The 23,963-nt window shown below is 32.5% G+C and overlaps 2 protein-coding genes across 2 annotated transcripts; both read right to left on the reverse strand.

Annotated features, from left to right (window-relative positions):
* Positions 1-298: 298 nt before the first annotated feature.
* Positions 299-4,641, reverse strand: LOC133677112 (protein DETOXIFICATION 53). Its single transcript, XM_062098943.1, has 3 exons — positions 4,386-4,641; positions 3,933-4,244; positions 299-1,918 (listed from the first exon to the last, which is right to left on the reverse strand). Exons 2-3 carry the CDS (start codon positions 4,131-4,133, stop codon positions 497-499), a joined length of 1,623 nt encoding a protein of 540 aa, XP_061954927.1. The 5' UTR covers positions 4,134-4,244; positions 4,386-4,641; the 3' UTR covers positions 299-496.
* A 14,413-nt stretch (positions 4,642-19,054) lies between these two features.
* Positions 19,055-23,004, reverse strand: LOC133676669 (uncharacterized). The gene is made up of 9 exons (XM_062098385.1): positions 22,800-23,004; positions 22,645-22,707; positions 22,479-22,534; positions 22,152-22,245; positions 21,954-22,014; positions 20,623-20,704; positions 19,803-19,858; positions 19,594-19,657; positions 19,055-19,467 (listed from the first exon to the last, which is right to left on the reverse strand). The coding sequence occupies exons 1-9, from the start codon at positions 22,923-22,925 to the stop codon at positions 19,404-19,406; spliced, it is 666 nt and encodes a 221-aa protein (XP_061954369.1). The 5' UTR covers positions 22,926-23,004; the 3' UTR covers positions 19,055-19,403.
* Between the last annotated feature and the right edge of the window lie 959 nt (positions 23,005-23,963).

Consider the following 23,963-nt stretch of genomic DNA (forward strand, 5'->3'; position numbering starts at 1 on the left):
TTATAATCAGCAAATGTATGTTAACATAGTCAATAAATAGACTTGATTGAGGATTTTAATACTAAAATTTGCACCTTTCTTCTTTACATTTAACAAAATGGTTTTGGAGCAATTAAAGGAGTTTTGGGTATCCTTCACCGTTCTGTTTTCTATTTGTTTTCAAAACCTCGAGGCTTTTTCCCTTGTTCGTTTGGACCATGAATGTGACATACGATAGGTAATTCGTGGAATCTAGCAGCTGTAGGTTTCTGCTTTTACATGTACAAATGTATCAGTTAAGAAGTAAATGATGTTCCTGTTTCTAAGACATGATTCAATATATCATTCAATCAATTTTAACAGAGAAGTTATTTGCTTTTCTCCAGTATCAAAAACATGGATCACCCTGCAGTAGTTTCGGAGCACAATAATATGTTTTTAGCTCATTTTGTATGTTATAATCTAGCCTGACTCTCTTTGTTAGATGTTGCCTGTTCACCAACTTGATTTTGGGGAATCAATTAACAGTTGCAAGCAATCCTGTTTCCAAATCATCCCCCATCTCGTCGTCGTCATCATCATCATTATCTTCCATAGCTGCAGTTAGCTCCTCAGCCCTTTTAGCCTGGTGCCTCCAATCTGTTTGAGCCACAGTATACAGCATCATGCATAGACAGCAAATCTGTGCTGCTAGTAGCCCAAACCATAGCCCCGGAAAACCAATTTTACATTTGAAAGTTAGGAGAATTGCAGACGGCAATCCGACCAAGTAGAAGGAATATAAGTTTATTCGTGCGCCATCTTTAGGACGGGCAGTGCCTGTTAGAACTCCGCAGGCAGCTGTTTGCGGAGAGTTGGCAAGCTCACATAACCCGAGTAGTGGAAGTCCGGTTGAGATCAAGTCAAGAATCTGTGGCTCGTCGGTGTACAGCTTCCCCCACACTGATCTCAGGGCTGCTGTGATAACAGATGCAGATAGGCCGAATGTGAACGCGAGACAGATACCGATTATTGTTGTCCATTGCGCACGAGACGGTTGTCCAGCGCCCAATGCATGGCCAACTCGTGTAGATACACCGATGCTCAGGGAAAATGGAAACGAGTAGATTATACCCGCTGTTTGAATGAGGATGCCTGTAGCTGCCACACTTGCTTTCGGGTTGCGGAGTAAGCCACAAAGAAACAGCATGATCTCATACCACCACCACTCCAGGCATACCGAGATGACACTAGGTAATGCTAGTGATAGCAATGGCCACCAGCTGTGGAAGATTGAGAGAGCTGTAACCCCATGCCAAGGTTTCAATGGTGTTTTGGAAACTGTGACATAAATCAGCAAGCCTAAGTTTAAATTTAACGTGTTACAAGAAAGGGCTAATCCAACCCCTTTTACCCCCATCTTCAAGTATATTACCAAAAAGTAGTTGATTGGAGCGTGGAGGATCAATGCAACTACTGCAGCTACAGTAAGAGGAGCTGTCAAACCTTGAGTTCTAAGGAAGGATCTCATAGGGTGAAGAACAGCTTGACCTATTAATTCAGGAATGCAGGAGGACAGATAAATTTTCGCAACATGAGTGATATCTGGATCCTGACCTAGGCGTATAAAGACTGGTTCCACATTTAGCCATAATAAGGAGATGGGAATACAAACAAGAATCAGAAGACAAAGAGTTTTCTGGTAGGTTTGGCCAAGAACTGACCATCTCTTGGCCCCATACGCTTGTCCACAGATAGGATCCATTCCCATGGCTAAGCCTTTCAGCACCGAGAGGCCAGTGATGTTTGCAAACCCAAGTGCTAGTGACCCTCCTGCTAATTCATTTTTCCCAAGATGACCCAAGAAGAGCATAGATATAATAGACCTTGAGAAAATAAGCAGAGTTGTCATTATTATAGGGCATGCTATCTTGGCTAGAGACACCACCTCTTCTCCCACCTGCATAGAATCCATAATGTTCATGTCAAGGAATTATCCCTTGTCTGTTGGCATAGTCCCACTACAATATCAAGGAGGTTTCGACAATATATTCAGATTTGGTATTAAGCCATCATGATCATGTTGTGTATGATATGATTATATATCTATATCACTGAAAATAAAAACTGAATGAAGTACGGATGGACAGCATATTTACTGGGTTTGTTAGAGTATGACAAATATTATTTTTCAAAGTATTTTTTACTTGTAAATACATTAAAATAATATTTTTTAAATTTATTTTTGATATTAACACATCAAAATAATCTAAAAATACTAAAAAAAATTAAAATTTAATTAACCCATAACATATCCTATATATGAAATTAATATTGTGATCAATCAAGTGGATTTGAAGATTAAATGACAAGGACCCAAGAAATTAAACAGTAACGAGCCATTTGATAATATGAAATTAATTGGTGGAATTTCTACTTCTTGTCCATAAAGCATGTAAGCTAGCTGCCTGCATTAAAGGTACCTTAGTGTCCCTTATAAAGTGCATGCCTCAATTATGCAACCTTACCCCCAAATTATTTTTTCTTTTTTAAAAAAATGTTGTGTTATGAAATATAAATATAAATACCATAGTTAAGCATATTTTCATAATAAAGCTTTGATTGATCTTTCCATTATAAAATCTTTTATGTTACTTTTTATAATCTTACTTGCAATATCATAAGATCTGTGTAATGATGAAAAGTGTGATTAAGGAATTTCTTTCCACATAGGATATTAAATATATATAAAAAAAGAATTATAGGGATAAGAAAAAGCTATAAATTTAATATATAAAAAAATAGTAGAAGCTACTTTTGACATTACTTAAAACAAAATCAAATGAATAAAGAGAGGGGGATATCAGCAAAGTTGTTCTTCAATGTCATTTTTCTTGAGATTTAGGGCAGTCCATTGGTCATGGTCTCTTTAAAAGTAAAAAAAGGAAAATTGTATATGATTTCTTATTTCTCAATTATATCATAGGTTACATAAAAAATATATTAAATCTAACTTGGCTCGGCCAAGACTTAATCATAAATTGGATGGGTTGACTGGGATTAATGAAACAAAAGAGTTTTTTTTTAAAAAAATATTCATTTTTTAAAAAAGTCAAATTAAATTTTGAATGAGTTAAACCCATAATAAATCAACTTATAATGTCGATAAAATCGTACTAAATTCACTCCTGTTCATTTATATTTTAAATCCAGCTCAAATCAGGTCAGGCCTGGGTTTAATAACAGTCTCTAGCCGTACGTATTGTAAGCCTATATTGATATTCGCCACCTACCAGAAAATGCGGTTGTGCTGCATTGTATGGGTATCTTCTTAGTCTTATGATGACAAAACAAAATCGGTGGCAACATGGTTTTGGTTTCGAAAAAGTAACTGAGCAAATCTCTGTTTCTAAAGTGTCAGCTCAAAATTTGAAGCACTGAAAAGTAAGGTAAGGTCTATTTTTTGAGGTTTCTTTCGTGTCCACAAATGATCATACAACTTCAAAAACCTATGTCCAAAGTACTTAGTTCAGTTAAAAAATGAAGAAGGTTCTCTACTCTTCACATCCATTGATAAAGACAGACAAAACCGAGAAAGAACACAACATTAGAGCGTCCAAACATAGACGATGACAGCCAAGATTGAGGATTGGAAAGTGGTAACGATGACAGCCAAGATTGAGGATTGGAAAGTGGTAACGATGACAGCCAAGATTGAGGATTGGAAAGTGGTAAAGCTAACCTTTTTTTGACACCTATTTCAATGAGGAGGAGGAGGAGGAGGAGGAGGAGGAGGCTTGCTACCTTGTTTAGAAACAAGTATGTCCCCCAATTGAACTTCACTAATGTCATTAAGACTAAGACATTACTTCTTGAAAAGGAGAAATGCATACACAAGCAAGACCCACACACACATAAATAGAGAGAGAGAGAGAGAGAGAGAGAGATGGAGAGGGAGAGAGGGGAAAACTTGCCTCTTGCAGTGGCAAACTTTCTACATTTCCATTGACACTAAACCGTCTGAGAAGACCATGTACAAACTTGACCTCTCCTCTTACTCTCATTGTATCTTCATTCTTGTAGTCTCCTCCTCCTCCATTTTTTGAAATCAAATCATCACAAATTATAACCCCTCGAGATTCTGTATCAGTACTGCCACCACTACCAGGGCACATGTTTGCTTGCTAGCTATAGAGACAAGATCAGTAAACAAATTAACCTAATAACACAAAAAACAGACCAGTTCCAAAGATGGGTCCTTCAGTCTTCGCTGCTTACACAAACAACTGCAATGCCAAAAAAGAAACAACACCACAAGAAAAATATGAGCAGCGAAATCTGTGTTTGTTTTCATTATACGTAAGCATATGCCTAAGAATATTGCATATAGTATATATTACAGAGTAAATGAAAAACAGACAAAATACCTTAATAATATTCACAAATTCCAAAGCTGTGTACAGTCATGGTGAAGAGGTTGTTGGTCAGGGATCCTCGGCCATGGCATTGGAACTATTGCTTTGCAGAGAGGATGGAATTAGAGCAGAGAAAATGGTTGCATTGGGACATGAAAAAAAACAATGGATCTAAAAAGCATGGACCTACAGATCCCTAGGTCTTGAATGATTTATGACACTGCTCCAACTACAGCTTCAATGTATGTATAGTAATAGTAGATGTGGAATGCTATGTCCACTTCATTTTTTGCTATCTCCACGAATGGTGATTGTCAAATCCAGTCCTCCTCCATGTAAAGTCAATGAACCTAGAAATAAATTATTAATTAGAGTATATATACAACACAGTGATTATTGAAACCAAGGACAATTTTCTTACCTTTTCTTTTGTATTGTGCCTCAGCAAGTTAGGACATCTTTGTTCTCTTATGTGAATAAAGGTTTCTCTAATAAAATATGGGCACTAAGGTACCTTGCCCTACATTATGGATGCCTCATGAAATAGTACTACATTTGATTTTAGTATATGTAGTTGCTGTTTTTTTTTTTTTTTTTAAGAATCGAAACTCATAAGAGGAATGTTTTAGGTTGTCATATTCATGTTCATGAGGAGATGTTTATGATCATGCATCTTGAGGCTTTGTGTGATGGGCAAATTTAATACAATTGATATATATATATATAATATACACACACACACACACACGATTTGCCATCATATTTTGCGCACCCGGCCCGTTTGCCATTCTACGAGTTTTTTTTCTGCAAAGCCCTAGGTAAGTAGATTGTCTTTTTATACTATTCAAGCCTCTCTCTTTTTTGCATAAAATGTACTCCCACGTGGCCATATTTATTGTAAATTGAGTTGTTCTTGTTGTTACTCCTTGCTTTGATGGGTCTGGTTTATATATATATATATATAAAACATGTAAAAAAAACAAAAATTAATTTATAGTACTTGCTAACAAAAATAGATAGAAATAGAGGCAAGTATCAATCCTTTAACTTTAAAATAATTTATTGCCTATTGATCGCAATATTGTTTTTTAAACTTATTTCATTTTTTTTATTCCTAGTAGCATATATATAATAATAAACAACGAATCAAAATTTATATATTATTTCCTGCAAAAAAGTCTGTAAAAGAAAAAAGTTTTTGAAAAATACAAAAGTTTTTTCCATTATAAAAATCTTGTTAGAATTCTCTTCATATATAAAGATAATTTTAATTTTCTGTTTTACAAAATCATCATATATAACTCTTTAAAAGTACACAATTCTTGTTTAAAATTACATAACTCTATTTTAAATAAAATTTTAAAGAGATACCATTATCAAGAAAAAAAAACACAATTTTCCGTTCACTCAAATAAATACTTAACAAGAGGAATGGGCTTGTGGAGTTGGCTCTTCTTTACTGAAATGGTAAACTATGATTTGTAAATGTTCCAAGCTGGTTGAATATATATATATATATATATGTTAATCATGCTCAAGGGTTTACTATATGCATGTCCAGCCAGCCCGGACCACTGAACCTTATTTAGTTATTTTAAGTCATGCCATTTAAATTAGGTCCAATTAAGGAAGACCCACCTTGAAGTTCCTCGAGTAAATAAATAAACAGTATCCTTTTGAATTCTCAAGGAATAAATTAAAAATCCCACTTGCGAGGATGAGAAAAGCTTGAGATGACTCCAATGGTGTGTGCTGCGCGGTCCCCTCGGTTAAACTTATCGGTGCCTTTAAATAAGTAAAAGAAGTAATCAACGAATAATCACAAAGTGGAAAAGAAGGTATTCAAGTGTTTCCAGCTTCCAGAGTTAAAACTTTTACGAATACAAAAAAAAAGCAGAAACTAAGTAGCTTTTGGAATCTATGAGCGGCTTTGATGCAATTTTTTTGGGGGTTAAAGCCAAGATTAATACATGCAAGGCGGTGTTGGGAGCTTGAGGACACACTCCGATTGTGTCCAAGAGGGAATCCAAATCGTTAGCTAACTAGCACATGAAGCCATGAAAGAAATAATTTCAAAGGACTTCCTTCCATCATCATGCCTTTAATCTTTCTTTTTATCTTAATGACTAAGATTTAATATAGGGTTTGTAATTCTTCTTGTGTAATGATCTCACTTCAAATCTTCTCCTAATTAATAGCTTTAATGCCACATTATAAGGAGAAAAGATGATCCTTTTGTCGGGGACATAAATTTGTGTATCATGTATTTTTTTTTAATTTAGTTTTTGTCAATGGAAATTAGATTTGATTTGTTTGGAAAAATCATTAGATTTTGTGAAACATAAAACATAGGTGCATAATTTTAGGAATAATCGTACATTTTATTTTATTTTATTTTATTTTTTGTAAGTGAGGTTTTCATCATTTTAAGTGATAAACTCAAATTTAATGAGTTCCAAACCCCTCCTAGAAGATTAATCCCCTAAAAAAAGTCTAAAAACATTACTATAGACTCATGTTACTATGTCCGAGCTTAACTTCTACCAAGATGCATGGACATAGAAGCCCGAGCCCTCTAGGAGCGCACACCCACCATTACATGGACACCTAACCTTGCTAGGTGTGCTGCCCAGAACCCTTATGAACTCGGGTTACCACACCCGAGCCCAACATGCTGTCTAGATGGTGGTGGGAGTATTGCCCAGCACTTCAACACCTTCGTGGGTTCAGGCTACGTGTTTGAACTCATTTTTCACAACACTTGTATGAATACTTTTTTAGAATTTCATGTAGTGTCCCTCGATGTTTTATACTGATACAATACATATTATTTTTGTCAAAGAACCATCTTAACTCAATAGCTTAAGCTGTTAGGTGAGGTCTCAGGATATGACTTATATTATTCTCTAACACACCCCCTCAAGTGAAAGCCCTTTGGGCTTGAAACTTGCACAGACCCACTTTATCTTGTGCTTAATTTTTATCAAATAAATAGGGATTGTGAGATTCGAACTCGTGACCACTTGGTCATCAAAGCTCTGATACCATGTCAAAGAACCATCTCAACCCAATAGCTTAAGCTATTGGTATTTCTATCTATCTCAATTTGGTATTTCTATCTGTCTCTGCAATTGTTTTGGTATTTCGTCTTCTCTTCAGTTTCTGCAATTTGGAATCAGCTTCTGCAATTTGGTATTTCTGTTCTGCAATTTGGTATCAGCTTCTGCAATTTGGTATTTCTGTTATGCAATTTGGTATCAGCTTCTGCAATTTGGTATTTCTGTTCTGTCTCTGCAATTGTTTTGGTATTTCGTCTTCTCTTCAGTTTATGCAATTTGGTATTTGAGTTAAGTTTCTGCAAGAAAAATAAAAAATTTTGGAATGATATTTTGTCTTCCGCTTCTGCAAAATCTGGTATTTCAACTTTCCTTCAGCTTCTGTCATGACATCTACTACCAAAGAGATTGTTTGGTTACGTTGGTTACTTGCTGATATGAGAGTTTTCTTTTCTCATCCTACTCCTATGAATTGTGACAACCAGAGTTCTATTCAGATTGCTCACAACTCGGTTTTTATGAGCGAACTAAACACATTGAGATCGATTGTCATCTTACTCGTCATCATCTCAAGCATGGCACCATTACTTTGCCTTTTGTTCATTCTTCCTTGCAGATTGCAGATTTCTTTACCAAGACACATTCCATATCTCATTTTCGTTTTCTAGTTGGCAAACTCTCGATGCTTGTAGATGCCGCATCGTGAGTTTGAGGGGAGATGTTAAGTAATATTTATCTAGTTTTATTTATTAAGGGTAGAATAGTATTTTCAGTTTAACCTATATATAATTTCTTTGTATTTAGGTTAACCTAAAGCATTCATAATAAACATCTTATTGAGAATTCTAGCCTCCTTTTATGTTTGATCAGAATTACTTTAACAATTTTAAATATAAAACAATTCAAAATTCTACAGGAATGAAATTACACTTTAGCCTCTCTTCTCCACAAAATAATAAAACTCATAAACTATAAATATACAATAAATTTTTTAATTCAAACTTAAAGTTTACAATCTCTTTATTTTTATTAATAATTGGTGCTTAATCTAATTAATTGGTATTTACAAGTGATTTAAATTATTGACCGGAGGTCAAGTTGCGGGATTCAATTTTTGTACAACCGGTCACCATATGTGTTTGTCCTATTTCATTGTAGCATAAGAGTTCGATTTTTTATGTCAACGACGAAGGAGAAGGATTATGTTAAATAGACTTCAAGATCAAGTGATTTTATGGTGCTTAGTCTTCTAATTAGGGAAAACATATTAATTGTAGTTGTATGGGTGCAAATGCTATTACTCAAACCACATCCTAGGAACCAACCATTTTTTTTTTGCATTAATCTGTGTTAATTAGGATGGCTTTGTTTAGAAAAATGGAAAATTTTGTTAAGATCATAAGACATATTCTTTATAAACATGTGTTTAGATCTATATTTTTTTTCTTAAGAATTAGTGATCTTGTATGCTAAAAAACATAGCTCACAAGAAAAATTCATAGTATGTGATGAGGACTGAATGAATTTAAAATTTGGGTTTGAGGGTTTCGAAAAAACTTATATTGATTTCTACTATATATTGTAAAATTTCTATTTTTCGTTAATTAATATAAACATACTCGAATAATGAAAAGTCATTATATTATGTAATTATTTATTTATAATATTCTTTATATTTAAATATTTCAATCCTTAACAATTTTTCATAAAATGTCTACTTTCTCTCTAAATTTTTTTTTATTAAAAGGTTGAAATCATTTCCAAAAGTCTTTTTTATGTTGATTTATGAGACTCATCAACGACGTTCATTCATCCTTTTTTTTTTTCTTTCTTTTTTTTCCTATTCCAACGTACAAGATATATTCTCGAATAACTTTTACATATCAAAATTGTATATCTTATTTCTGATTGGAGGACGAATCTGTTTGCCATTACAAGCACTTGCATAAACACACACACACACATACATGCACACACTCATACATACACATACACATCTACATACACATATACATCTACATGAATACATGTATATGTATGTCCGTACTATTTTGGTACTTGTGCAAGTTGAGAAAGGAAAATTAACGAGGTCACGTGGTTATTAGCTAGATAGCCACAAAGAACGATGACTCTTTAATGTGCTAAAAGAGGTGTAAACCTTGCCGGATTAGCATTTTAATTTATTGCATCATGGGCAAAAAATTACTCTAATAATACGTACATTCTTGGCTTTAATTTTTTTCCCTTATTTTTTTTACATTACTAACTAAAAAGAAAGGTGTGATTCTCCCCAACACGCATAGAGTCTTTTTTGGTTGTTTTAATCTTTTAACCCTTGTCCTATGCTACGTGACTATGTACTTTAAGGCTAAATAAAAAGAAAACCTCAAGAGATTTTTGGTTTAATTTAAGCTCATGAGGTTATGGGTTTATAGTGTTGTTTATGCGTTCGTACTTGTAGGAATATATATAATTCCTTACTGGACTAATTAATTAATTAAAAATACGTGAGCGTCGGTGATATTTTGAACAATGGTTAAGAGTCTATTTGTTTTTATATTTTAAAAATTTTTTAATTTTTTTTCTTTACTTCTAATAATTCAAAAATAGAGTCTGTGTTGATTTTTTTAAGGTTATCCTTGTTTGTATTTCTAATTAATTTGTGTAGATTTTTTTACACTAGTTATTATAATAATTTGATACTTAAAATACTTTTTCTTTTTTTCTTTCTTTTATTAGTGGGTTTGTTATTCACATTTATTTTTGTTAGTTTCAAATCTAAATCTAAAAGGAGACAATAAGAACGAAATATTTAATAGGCTCCAAAATGATATATTGCTCAATCTACAAGGGCCAAAGCTGTGTATTTATCTTTTATTAGTGCGTTTTACCACGAAGATCTCACACACAAGGGAAGCAAAAAACCAAGCCAACATCGACAAGTCCTCCTCACGTTGGGCAGCTGAATGGAGGATGAATCGTATTTTATATCGTTTTTGAAAAAATTATATATTGCCTGAATTACTTGGATTTTTCCATATGCGTATTTTAATTTTTTTTTATTAAAATTCAAAATCGTATCTTAGGAGTGGGATAGCACTGTAAAGAAGATTTATTGGCAACTTTTTTTCTCAGCAAGTGGGTTTTTTATTAGGTCAAAAAAGTGAGTCCTAAATAAGAGTTGACTGATAATTATTTTTTTTAAAATTTAAATTGTTCTGTCTAATGGATTTTTGATTAATTTATAGTAGACAAGCTTGAAAATACTGAATAGAAATAAAGGATGTTTTTAAGAAAAAAAAAACAATGATATTATCATGGGAAAAGAAAAGTACTATAAAGACCATTTTTTTTAGAAGGATAGAAATTTTATCTGACTAACATACGATGCTAAGAAAAACAAATAATTAATAAGATCTTCATATAAAAACTAAGTATATGGAATTAATATTTAATATATAAAAATTATTTTATAGGTGGACAAATAAATATATAACACATTTGTTTTTCAACAGTCCATTAATTATAACTCTAATCTTTCAGTACTTGATTTTTTCTCTATACGAAGAATGATTACAAAATTCAATTTTGGGTTTTTGAACTACATCCAATTATTAATGGCAAGATTGGCCAAACCCTAATTTCTAACAGTAACCTGCATTATATGTATCGCTATCTTTTTCAGTGTCTGCTTCACCATTTTATTTGCAAAATGGCTGCATATTTACCATCAAATCATGCTCCATTGGCAATTTACCTAACTTGATGAGTGCTTACTCTAGAATTTTGCAAAAAGAGAGGGTAAAAACAACAATAATTTAAAAGGGAGTACAGGTAACGGCCCATGGCACACCATGATACTACTGCTTTCTCGAAAAAAAATTTGGCTTAAAACAGCAAGAATCCAAAAGAAACGAGCTCCAAATTGATCACATATCTTTTTAGTTATAAATTTAATCAGTACTCCATATGGTCTGCCCATCAAGCTGGAACTAAGGTAGCTCTTGAGCCTCTATTAATTTCATTTAATCGTGCCTTTGGTAGCTAGAAACTTTTGCAGGTTGCCTCTTGCATAACACCATGGGTTTCGATTCCCATTCATGCTTAAAGGAGATTTAGTCTTAGCTGTGCCCAGGTACGGAGTTTCTTTCCATGGTAGATGATGGAGGGTTTGATTGACTCGTTGACTAGAATTGGAAGGGAATATTTCTTCTTTTAAACCCTTTGCTGTCTTTTTTTGACTTGCATAGTGTTCCTAATTATCTTCGACGTTAAACATTATGCTATGATGACATATAGCACAAGATGATGATTTGATTAGCGCCTTTTTTAGTCTTTAAAAATACTGATTAAGACGTTCCATTCATGTGATTGGGCTTTATACTTAGATTATTAATTATACCAAGCTAACAAGATATGTTTGTTGCTAATCACTTTTGTTCTTTACACCTAGGAGAGGCTGCTTTTAGAAGAGCGCGCATTATGTGTTAATGGCATTTTGTGTTAGCAGGAATGGTGCTTAAGAGACTGTAAATGGCTAAGCACCGGTTTTTCTTGGTCATGGCCGGCACTAATAAAATAGAAACAAGAAAAGGGTTTATCATCATGTCCTCTAATTATTCACTTAGTTACCTTTCGTCCTATTGCTTCTTTGCACTTCAATTATATGGGTTTGCAAAAAGCACAATGATAATGATCATGTTAATGTCTCCTTTTTCCACCCACAATTGTCCCTAATTATTAGTTTTTATCAGGCTTAAATGAGGACAGCTTCTATTATTTTTTCTACCTGTTCTGTGTAGCCTCATCATAGCCTAATGTAGGGGGGGTTTCCTTCCGCATAGCAGCCAATGAGAATTCAACGAACTCAATTACTCGAACATTATGCGTCTATAGATTAATTGTGGGGATCTTTCTGTAAGCATCACCGTCAGAAAAGCAAGCTAATTGGATCATCGATGTAATGCAATGTTCCTTATTTATAAAAATGGGCAAGACTCGATATTAGTCCCCCAACTATATATAGTTTCTTAAATCGAACACTTCTAGGGTTTCTTCACTTCCAAGACTTGAGAAAACTAGGGTTTGCTAGAAAAGAAATGATTAGCACGAGTACTACTTAGCGACGTCGATCTCCGGTTACTTTGATACGAGTATTCAAAAGAAGAAATGTATATAGATGGAGGATACAATTTATAATTTGGTAGTTAGTTGACTCAATCATGAATATTTATGTAATGTTAGAGGACTGATTCTAGGTTAATTTGCCCTCCAATAGTTGTTGCATGGAGGATCATGTTAAGTTTAAACGATAGCAAGAACCATGATTCGCATCCTTTTAAGTTAAGTGGGTGCGTGCGTATGTTTGATCTCATAGTAGTTTTTATGGAATGATTACAATTTATTTAGTTATTAATTATTAGCTATTAGACTAAATATTTTTATTCTTAAAAGAATTATATATGCATGTTTTTTTAACGTGTTTTTTTTACATTATATATATATATATACACACACACATGTAATTAATTAAATAAATAAAAAACTATATGTGTTAATAAATTAAAAAAAGTTATTAATGATAAATGAAGATGAAAATAGAAAAATCAAGAGACATATATAGATCGAAATATTTAATCACGCAGCATGAGCATTTGACTCGGTTACGTTTAATTACTTTGTTTATTAAAATCAAATTTTTATTAATCAAACGGTAGTAAAAATAGACACATGAAATTAATTGAATAAGATAAAAAGGAAAAAACTTCATGTAAAATTGTACATATTAAAGATATTATTCAAAAATAAATATTTTTATTTATATAAAACATAAAAAGAAAAAACCATGGATGAATGAAAATAATCTCTTCAAAAATTAAATGCATATAAAATAACTAAAAAATAACCGCTATTTAAAAGAGACTAAATAAACAAAATAAAAGAGAGAATGAACATTTAAATATAAATTAAAAGATTATTTAAAAAAAACATACAAATAAGGTATCAATTAAAAACAAATAAAAAAAGATCATATGCAATTAGAGCCAACACGAGTGATCCATTTAGTAAGGGCCTCCATGCTTGAGCCCCCCCCTTTTTTTTTTTTTGCACATGGGGTAGACAACCCTTTCCAATTTGTTTCTAACGTCATTTGATTTTGCCCATATCTCAGCTACTATAGTGGTAGAAAAATTAGGATTGAAGTTTTTTTTACCTAAAAACTCATTTTGACCCAAACCACCCATCTATAAAACATTTTAGGCACCTTGATAAACCCATCAATGGTCTCAAAAGGCCCAAAAAAATCTAAAAACCTGAAATCAATCCAAAACTATTTCTAAGCTTAGATCTATTTTTTATGCACTTTCAAAATTAAAAAAACACCTAAGTTGATCTCCCTTCTTCAAAGAGAACCATTTTACACAAAGATCGATTGTTTTGTGGCTAGTTTTAGTGTCAATGATATTTTTTTTCTCTTTACCATTAGAATTCCATGATTTTCTTTCTTCTTTCTCAAACTAGACACTAAAAAAATAAAATAAATAAAATTTTGGATCAAAATTAATTTTTATTGAAACTTTAAAAATTGGAGGGACTTAATTCTTATAATTAGTAAAGAATGAAGATTAAGTTGAATGTTTTGCAAAACATTTCAAAAATACCACTCATCTTCTCTGTGTAATTCATTTTAGTTGTGTCTTTTAATTTCATCATTTCTTAATAATTTTAGCTAAATTAGTCTTTAATTAGGCCCTTAAAGGAATGGTTTTTTAAAAATATACTCATAGGCATTGTGAGTTTACAGTGCCCATGAGTGCGAGTATACAATGTTTGCTGGAAAACTATTTTTCCATACTTTTAAAGTTTTGTATAATTTAATTAGAGATAGTTATCTCATGTTAAATGGCCCAAAACATAATGAGCCTCCCAAAAATTAATCACTTAGATCAATTTAGCACATATCAATCCATATTAATATTTATAATTAATGAAAAAATCAATATTTTTCCATGCATTAGAAATGAACATTAATTACATTGAAACATAAGGGAAAAGAGATTTCAAAATACCAATAAATTAGTAATAAAGCATTGAAGAGAGAGGAACAAGAAGAGGTTTATTTAACCAAATACTTTGAGTAAAGATTCTTAAAATATGTTTGTTGTTTATAATTTTTACTTTTAATGTACTGCATATTGTATTATATATATACGATCAAGAAAATGAAGCTAATATCAAGTCAACGTGTTTCAAATTATTTGAAAGATCATTGTATTGTAATATAATAGTACTTGAATTATGCTTTAATTACTCATTAATCACTGATCAAACCATGTGTTTCCATGTCATTATCTATGGAACCTCTGTTTCAGGAATTCCTACAGCTTCTTCATATTGATTGAGGCTTCGTCCTTGACATTTTTACAGCGAAGGCAACTGCTTCACTAACTAGTTAGTTAATCAAGGACTTTTTTCTGCTATTGGTGGGCATTTTCTTGATTTCTTTCCTACAAGAATTTCTGTCATTCTATATCAGGATATGAATAGGGTAACTATATATCCCTCCTATAATCTATAGTTTTTGTTTTTGTTTTGGATTTTAAACCCCCTTCATTTATCTAAATAAATAATAAATCATCTCACGCAAACTCTTTCTCAAAGACATAGACACTAAAAAATCTTCAAGAATTAATGGTTTTCGTGACTAATGTTCGGGTGTCTTGCAATGAATTCGGGCTATTCTGATTTTTGGTTTGGTTGTGATTTGATGAAGGGTTGGGATAGCTTTTTTTTTTTTTTTCTTCTTGTTGATGAAGCATGTACTTAGCAAGAACAATAGACTTATTTTCAGTGAAACTGTGTGTTCAAGGAAATATTCATAATTAGGTGATTAGTTACAATGTTAGAAATGAGATTGAAAGAATTGGAAAGGTTTTTTTTCTTTTTCTTTTTCCTTCATGAAAAGCACATATTTGGAGATAGCTCAATGCTTAAATAAAGAAAAACTGTTGAAGGGACTTAGTTTATGAATAAATTTAAAAACAAAAAGGACTGAATATATGATTTTTGAAAATATTAAAAGCACTTGTTAATTTATTTTTTGTATTTATCTTTTGATTCACAAAACAATTATATATGTGTTTGAGTGCGTGCGTGCACGCGTGTGAAGCAATTTTCATATATACCCCCCACATAACAATTTTCCTAATAAAGTATCATAAAATTAAGAACACTTGGTCTCCAATCATCAAGTTGAGGTCAAATAAATTAAACAATCCAAAGCAAAATGGACATTGTGGTAGCAGGCAGCATACTTCCATTAAATACCGACACAACTAAGTCTAAACCATACGTTGTACAAAGTTTTTCTTTAATATGTCTAAACCATTAAATACCTACCTCTTTTATATGTCTACAACTGACCATTTGCAATGTCTCCATTCTGTCTTTTGGATTTATTACTTTCTTTAATTTTGTTGGATTAACAAAGACACAAGCATGGATTCATGGAATTTACTTTTACATCATTTTTGCAGGGCGTGCATGATCAGTGCATATAAATCAGTATTTGGGACCAGCCAGCAAAAGGGATCCCGACCCCTTCAATATTTGTACGAAAGATACCAAATTTAACCAACCAAATTTAAAGCATATGCGGTCTGCAGTTGTGAAACAGTGCTAAGTCTCAACTTGTCAATCTTTTTTAGAATTTTAATCAAAGCATTTTGGCGGTTTTTCAAAACCCGATCTGATAGGTTAAATCATGACCCAGGTGGTCTAGGGATTTGTTCAGGTTAAGTTTCAACAAATATATTAAGAGAATTGATTTAATATGATTTGATTAAAAATTCTAAGTTAATCGGTGACCCGATAATTTTAAAAAAAAGTTAAAATCTATTAATTTTTTTTATTTAAATAATATAATATTTATTTTTTAAAAAATAAAAATTCAGGTCAACTCATCTAATTCGAGACTTACCCGGCGTCACCCCGGGTCTCTTTTATAAACTATGGTAATTGGAGTGCATTAATTCTAACATGGGGGGTACACACTACTACTAGTGTGATTGATTGTCTACCTGAATGTCAATTTCCTTGAGAATACCACTCTCCTTACCTTGTGGGAGAGGGAATTAATTTAATTTAATGTAGACATTAGTTTATAATATCTCATTTGATGAGTAATTAAAATTAATTCAATGAGTGAACTAGGATTTGTCATATTCTTCGTTCTTTATATTTATGTTCCAATGATATTTGCTATCAATTGGACATTGACATTAATGAGTCTTGGAGTTTTCTGTTGGGATAATTTTTTTTTTTTTGCCTTCCTCCAGTGATAATGCCAAGAAGATTACGATAACATTAAAACCAAGTGCGGCTCAATATTCAAAATGAACTATGGAAATGGTTTCATAAATGGCCATCACATGGCTAGTAGCCCATGGCACCGTAGCCAGATTGAGATCTTATTTTATTTTTTTGTTGAAAGATGAACAGCATATTAACCTGCAGGGAGGTTACAAGGAACTCATGATTTTTTGTGAGGAGCTAGGGTTTCAATTCGAATATATATATCATCCTGACTTGCAAGCTACAAGTATATCTTCAAGTGTTGACTTGGATGATGATTGACATTCAGCTAGCGTGGATATAGTTTTTCGATTATGAAAGTTTTACATTTGTTAACTTAAAAAAAAAAGAAAAAGAAATTAAGGATTTGAAACTCTAAAGTTACAACGCTTTACTATAGAAAAAACTCTGAAAATTCTGATAGTTTCTAAAATGTGTTTTTCCCCCAAAAAAATTCTCCTAGAAAAAAAATACTAATTAGAAAAATTCTAATAAAATGTAAACCTTTAATTTAAGTGGAAAAAAAGAATCCAAAAAGAATAAGAAAAATAAATAAAATTTCAAAACAGTGGCTTTCGAGCCTATAATTAATTTGACTTGAAAAAAAAAGATAATGAAGATAAACTTACAATTAAGCATATAAAATAATCTGATAAAATTTCAATTTAATTTAATGATAAGATCTAAAATTATATTTATTTTTATTCAATTGCATATTGAATTCATTCGTAAGTCCTTAAAACTTAAAAAAACTTAATAATTAAGAAAATAATATACTAATTAGAAAAAATCTAATAAAATGTAAACCTTTAATTTAAGTGGAAAAAAGAATCCAAAAATAATAAGAAAAATAAATAAAATTTTATTGAAAAATGAGTGCAGAATGCAGTAGATCTCTTAGGTTTATATATATCACAACTTTACATCGATCTTGTTAAAATATTTTTCTTGAAATCTTAATTACAAAAAAAACTATAATTTATAATCCTTTTTAAACATATTTTTAAGTATTATAACAACAAAAATTACTACAACATTGAACACACACTTCGAAGTTTCAGGTATACTTCCACCGAACAGGTGTAGAAGTAGTAATGTACACATGTTGCTATTCGGAGAGTACAATGTACCAGTAAGCTGATGAACTTGTTGAGGCCAAGAAAGAATAAAAAGAAGGGAAAAACAGTAATGGGGACCAACCAACTCTCCAATGTCTTTCCACTTTATGTCGCCCATGTAATATAATTTTGTAACTAGTGGGTTATCACTTTTATGCTCTAAAAAGAAATATATATACATTTTTTTATATTTTATCTTGAAGCAATATAAGGTCCTGTGAGCTCCTCATGATATGACAAATAGCACTTTTCCTTTTGTCAACCCTAAGGGCTCCTGCCTGCCTTGAATTCTCACAGCAGCACCCGTACGTGTCAAAAATCGGGTAGCAAACAAGCAACTGCTAGTCAGTTAGGGTTAAGTCGAGCACTGTTCCATGGTACCAATCCTTTTATTTCTTGGAGGAAAACATAAATGGAGTTTGTCCTTTGCACTTTAATGATAGCTTTAGACTCTTCACTTAACAGCAAAAGTTTTCTTGTGACTTGTGGTTAGGGGGTCGAATGATGATTACTATAAGCTAATCTCAACCAATTAGACAAGAAATATATGCTTAGAGATTTGATTAGTGGAGAATCATTGAATTCTCTATCTTGGTCACTAATTAACTAGCATCATTGACTTGCAATCACCTAGGAATTGGAAGTATCTATAGGAAAACGAAAAACATGAAATATGAAATTTTTAATATTCTTTGAGACCAGTTCTCATTTTGTTACCTTAAAAAAAGATCAAGAAAAAAAAAAAACCCTTAGTGAGACATTTTGAAACATGTTGTTCAACAGAAGGTCTGCCGGCCCAAACACAACAAGCACAACCATGGAGGCCCTTGAGCCCGATGATGTTGATGCTTCAGATAGGTCTGAGCTACTATTGCTGCTAAAAGTGATATGACCTACCTCCTGAAGATCGGACTCGGTGAATTAGCTTGATGACCTACCCAGCCTAGCACAGTAGATCAATCTGGTAGACCTACTAGCCCAGCTTGATGACCCACCAACTTAATTCTTTAAAACTTAAATAATGCGTTTCTGGGTTTTTTTAAAAGAAAAAACGAAGCTTGATTTCATTTGATGATGATGGAAGATCTGTATTGTTGACGTAACCAAGATTTAATTGCTACCAGAAGTTATGGACTGCATGCAGCAATCGGAGTACGGTGATGAAATGCATCCCCCCCTACCATAAAACTCAACCATGGATATAGTGCATAGATTCATTTTGGAAATCTATGAAAGTGTAGCCTGTATTTTCTATGCACAATACAATTTTCCGGCTATTCAACAACAGATGATCTTATCTGATAATCTAAGCAATTTGTTAGTTGTTACATGACTATCAGCACTTTCATCACCTTTTTGATACCTTCAAATTCAATCTATGAAAGGTTCAATGCGGATGTTCAATGCGGATGTTCACGTTCCAAATGATATGGTCTGAGTCAAACACAACCACCACCTTGCAGCTTTTTGGGTCAGCACGTATTGAAACTTTTTGAGGTCCCTCATTCAACCTTTGCAATTCCTCCCGCAGGAATGCTGCTTTCTGCAACAGTCTCCCTTACAAACCTAGAAACAATTGTAGATGAAACAATAAAGCTCCTAGGCCATTTTAAGTAGACTGCCGAGAAGCTCAGACTCCATCATTTAGAAGGAAAGTGTGCTTTCAAATGACGATGAGAGAAAACAATATACCTTGCTAATTTGTCCCGTGATGACTGCAGGATGTAGATTGAGAGAATAAACGACAGCATCAAACCTGTTTGCTTGTACATACTATATTAGATATAGTTTGTGTATATGTGCTCTTCTAAAAAAAATAAAATCAACCCGTGGAAATAATGGAATGAAGAACCTAAAAGCACAACCACAAAAGATCTACTGACTAAATGGAAAACAATTACCCGATCCAAACAAAACGTAGAATCCAGAACTCACATCTATCTCTGATTGTTCCTTCCTGCCATCCCAGAACAAAAACATAACCTATGTTATTTGAGATCAGAAGTTGCTTATAGTTTTTACTAAATTGCAAAAAATGATGAGCTTCCAAGGCACCTCCATACATGTCAGTCAGTTGAATCAAAGAAGGAAAGACTTTCTATTATGTGCTTCAAATAGGATAATACCATTAAATGTGAACTTTAGGACACAGGATATGTTACTCCTGAAAAACTATAACTTCAGTCAAGTTTTAATATCGACAAGTACTGGGAGATGAAAAGAAAATTGGATTTGAGAACTAAATTTTTTGCCCATGTGCAAACAAATCTAGGAATGCAGATAAAACCAAATCCCGAATTATATTTTCCACCTAACCTGGCTGGCAGAAGAAAAACTGTGGAAATGTTAGCTGGGTTGCTCAGTAATTAGTGGGTATGCATAACCAATAAGTAGAAAAGTGTGCTACACAGAAAATCACTAGGTGAATGTTTGACCCAATTGAAACAGGGAAGATGGCCCACGGATTGAAGATTAGTACATCTTTAAATACTTTAGTATCATCTTCACAAAAAAACTCAAAGAGTGCATGCAAAATTCTGACATGATACAACAAAGCAGGAAATGATAACAGAAATGGTTCCCACACTTGAAAGTAAGTAAACTTACATATTCATTACTTATTAAGTCAAGATGTTCAAAATATAGAATAAACCAAATACACGCCTATCAGCCAATGGAGATAACAATAAAGAAGTTAACTTCTGGAGAACCGATACTAACCATGTATATCTTACGAGAATGTGTTTAGGCCAACGTTCGGCATCCCAGAATTGCTGACGAATATCTGGATGGATTTCAACATCTGTTCAAGAAAAAGATAATAAAGTGCTGTGAGAGAACCTATCAGGAAAGAATTGGATGGCATTACGACAAGTTACCCAAACAAAAAACTATTGAGAAGGCTCTCAAAGACTTGGAGCCAGTTTTGCATTGTGGTAGCGGTTTCTTTTCAAAATGCTTTTTACTTGGAAATACATCAAAATAATGTTTTTTTATTTGTTAAAATTCATTTTTGATATCAGTACATCAAAACAATCTAAAAATACCGAAACAATAATTTGAAGAACAAAAATCATTTTTTTTGTAAAAGCGCTTTCCAACCACAAAAACAAACGAGGCAACCCCGTTTGGAATTGAGGTTGAACTTGCTTTTTGTCAAAATTTGAATTTTTTTTGCTTCAAATTATTTTTTTTAATGTTTTTGGATCTTGATGTGTTGATGTCAAAAATATTTTTTTTTTTAAAAAAAATTATTTTGATGCATTTCCAAACGAAAAGCACTTTGAAAAGCAACCTCTACTATATTCCCAAACACCCCCTTAATCAAACAGCATGAAACAAGCATAATAAAGTACAGAAAATATAATAGCGAGATTAAGAAACTGAACAACAAGCATAATAACGAGCAGTAAATTAAATCATCAAGTGCAAATTGGAGACAATGTGCACAAAACAGTGTTCGAACTGGGAAACATTTCCAATGTATCGAAAGTTAACATTTGACATGAATCAGTGCCGGGAAAAAACTTCTTGAACGATATATTCAAGATTGCTCATATGAACTGGGAAAACGTTTTCAATGCACCAGAAGTTACCATTTGACACAACATAGTGCTGGGAAGAAAAATTTTGCACAAAATCTAGGAATAACTTGCCTTGAAAAAAAAACAAAACAACTTTGTGGATGGCATCAACGATATTCAAGAAGGCTTACAGGAAAAATGGGAAATAATGCAAGAATGATGAAAACAAAGTGATTTAATTGAGGGTTAAATGATCTTAGTCATTTATGATGAGAATCCATGTCGTACTAAATGTTCTGTGGATTGTGTTGAGAAGCTGGGGAAAAAAAAAAAAAACACAACTGAGAGCCTCATAAGCACTTTTCTGGGGAAAGAGACAATTTAAATGGCCTATATTATATCTAAAAATGCATACTGAATGAGGATGCAGCCCAGATACTAGATACATAGCCATATTATACACTATACAGAAAACAACACAAAATCTTGCAGAAAACAGCACAATGTAAGTAAAACTATAACACATACAGTGGTGAGGCATATCTATAACTTTAGCCGTGACCCCATGCAGATCACTCCCTGAATACCTCTGCATCACAAAAAGCCGACAGCCATCAAAACTTAGTAGATACTCTTCATCAAGCATACCATTCTGTGCAGTTGCAATGCGCAATAAAACCCAGTGACCATGAAAAAAAGAAAAAAATAACTAAACGCAATTTTTACCAAATGCACATCAATCATTGGAACCTCAGAACTTTTTCGATGTATAACAAAAAGCCAAGGAATCAAAAACTTCTCTTTTCCAACTTGAAAAGATCTGCATTAGCCAAAAAAAAAAGCAAACATTCAACTCTAAATCATATCACCTCAAAGCTAACAAAAGCGCACTTAAACCTCCAATTCAACATAGCAAAAAACAACCTAATCCAAAATCACACATTTAATACTAAATCACCAACCTTAATTAAAACAAATGAAAAACCATTTCCTCAACATCAAATCAGTTCCCAAAAAACCAAAATAACCAACTAAATTAAAAAATTCACTCACAATTTATAGGGATCAGAGCCTGTATAACCAGTTGGCTTTGCTATAGGAATCAACACCTATAAAAATAAAATAAAAAACCCAGTACAATTTAAAAGAATAAAACCCATAAAACCTTTGATTTAAACTAAAAAATCTTAATTAAAAAATTAAAAAGAAGAAAAAGTACCTCACGATTTACAGCAAAAATGGGGCAGTGTTTACCGATCATGTCATGCCACACAGTTCTTGACTGGAACCATAAATAAATCAAAGATTAATAGTTAAGAGAAAATTAAAACATGAAAATCTTAAAAGATAGATAGAGAGGGAGAGAGATCGGACCGAGTGGTATTGACCCATTTTGCTCATAGGCACGATGTCTCCAGGCCGGTAAGCAAAAGAAACAGAGGGAAGTGAAATTAGAAAGAAGAATACTGAAGCGATTCTTGATTTTCTGTTAGTTTCCATCTTCCAATTTCTTCTGCTTCAGGGAAGTGCAAAGAGAGGAGACGACAGCAGCGACAGCAGCTGCTCTTGTGGCTTTTTCTCGTTCTGGTGTTGGGTTGTGAGTTTGGGCCGTTTGAATGGGCTATAGGTGGTGGGTACTGAGAAGGTTAGCTCCACTTTAGGCACCGCTTGATATTCAGTTTTGAATTATTTTTGAAATAATTTTTTTATCTAAAAAGATATTAAATTAATCTTTTTTAAAAATATTTTCTTATAATTTTATCTTAATTTTATAAAAATATTTGATATTACAAAAATGATAATTAATTTGGTATTATTTTAGATAAAAAAATTTTAATTGTATTTAAAGTGGCTTTTTAGTCCTGTTGCTTGGGCTAGCCCAATGATTTTCAATCTTTGTATTTGGATATAGTGGCTTTCAGGCTTGTTGTTTTGGGCTAAGACAACCCGTTACTTATTACGCCCTTACCATATTTTGTAATAATTCAACATCAAATTCCAATTCAATGTATTGGCCAAGAAAACATTTATTTTTTTAGAGATTACTAATTTAAATATCATAAATTTTAAAAATACTAAAAATTTATATGATCGTTAACTTCAGACTTCAAAAAAAAATTAGTAAAAAAAAAAAATATTTTCAAACAGCAGCCTAACTTCTTCTTATAATTTCTTTAAAAGATTGCAGGTATACCGTCCTACTATACTATTGCTTTGCTAGGTAATAAAGTGATTATTTATTTTTGTAGTATTTTTAGAGATTGAATTTTATTTGGAATTCAATTATTAATACTTATTCCAAACATGAAATTATTTATTTATTTTTGTAGTATTTTTAGAGCTTGAATTTTTTAATTGAATTGAATTCAAAGAATTCTAAATATCCAAAGACTATATATATATATATATAAAGAAAAGGGTGAGAAGAAACTCCTTGAGTCCATAAGACCCACACCTGATGATGAACAAAAATTGGCCACATTTGCTAGCTTCCCAGCCAATGTCCGGCGAGATGTTAATTAGTTGAATATGACCAAA

Source organism: Populus nigra, chromosome 17 (assembly GCF_951802175.1).
Source record: "Populus nigra chromosome 17, ddPopNigr1.1, whole genome shotgun sequence".
Taxonomy (NCBI): domain Eukaryota; kingdom Viridiplantae; phylum Streptophyta; class Magnoliopsida; order Malpighiales; family Salicaceae; genus Populus; species Populus nigra.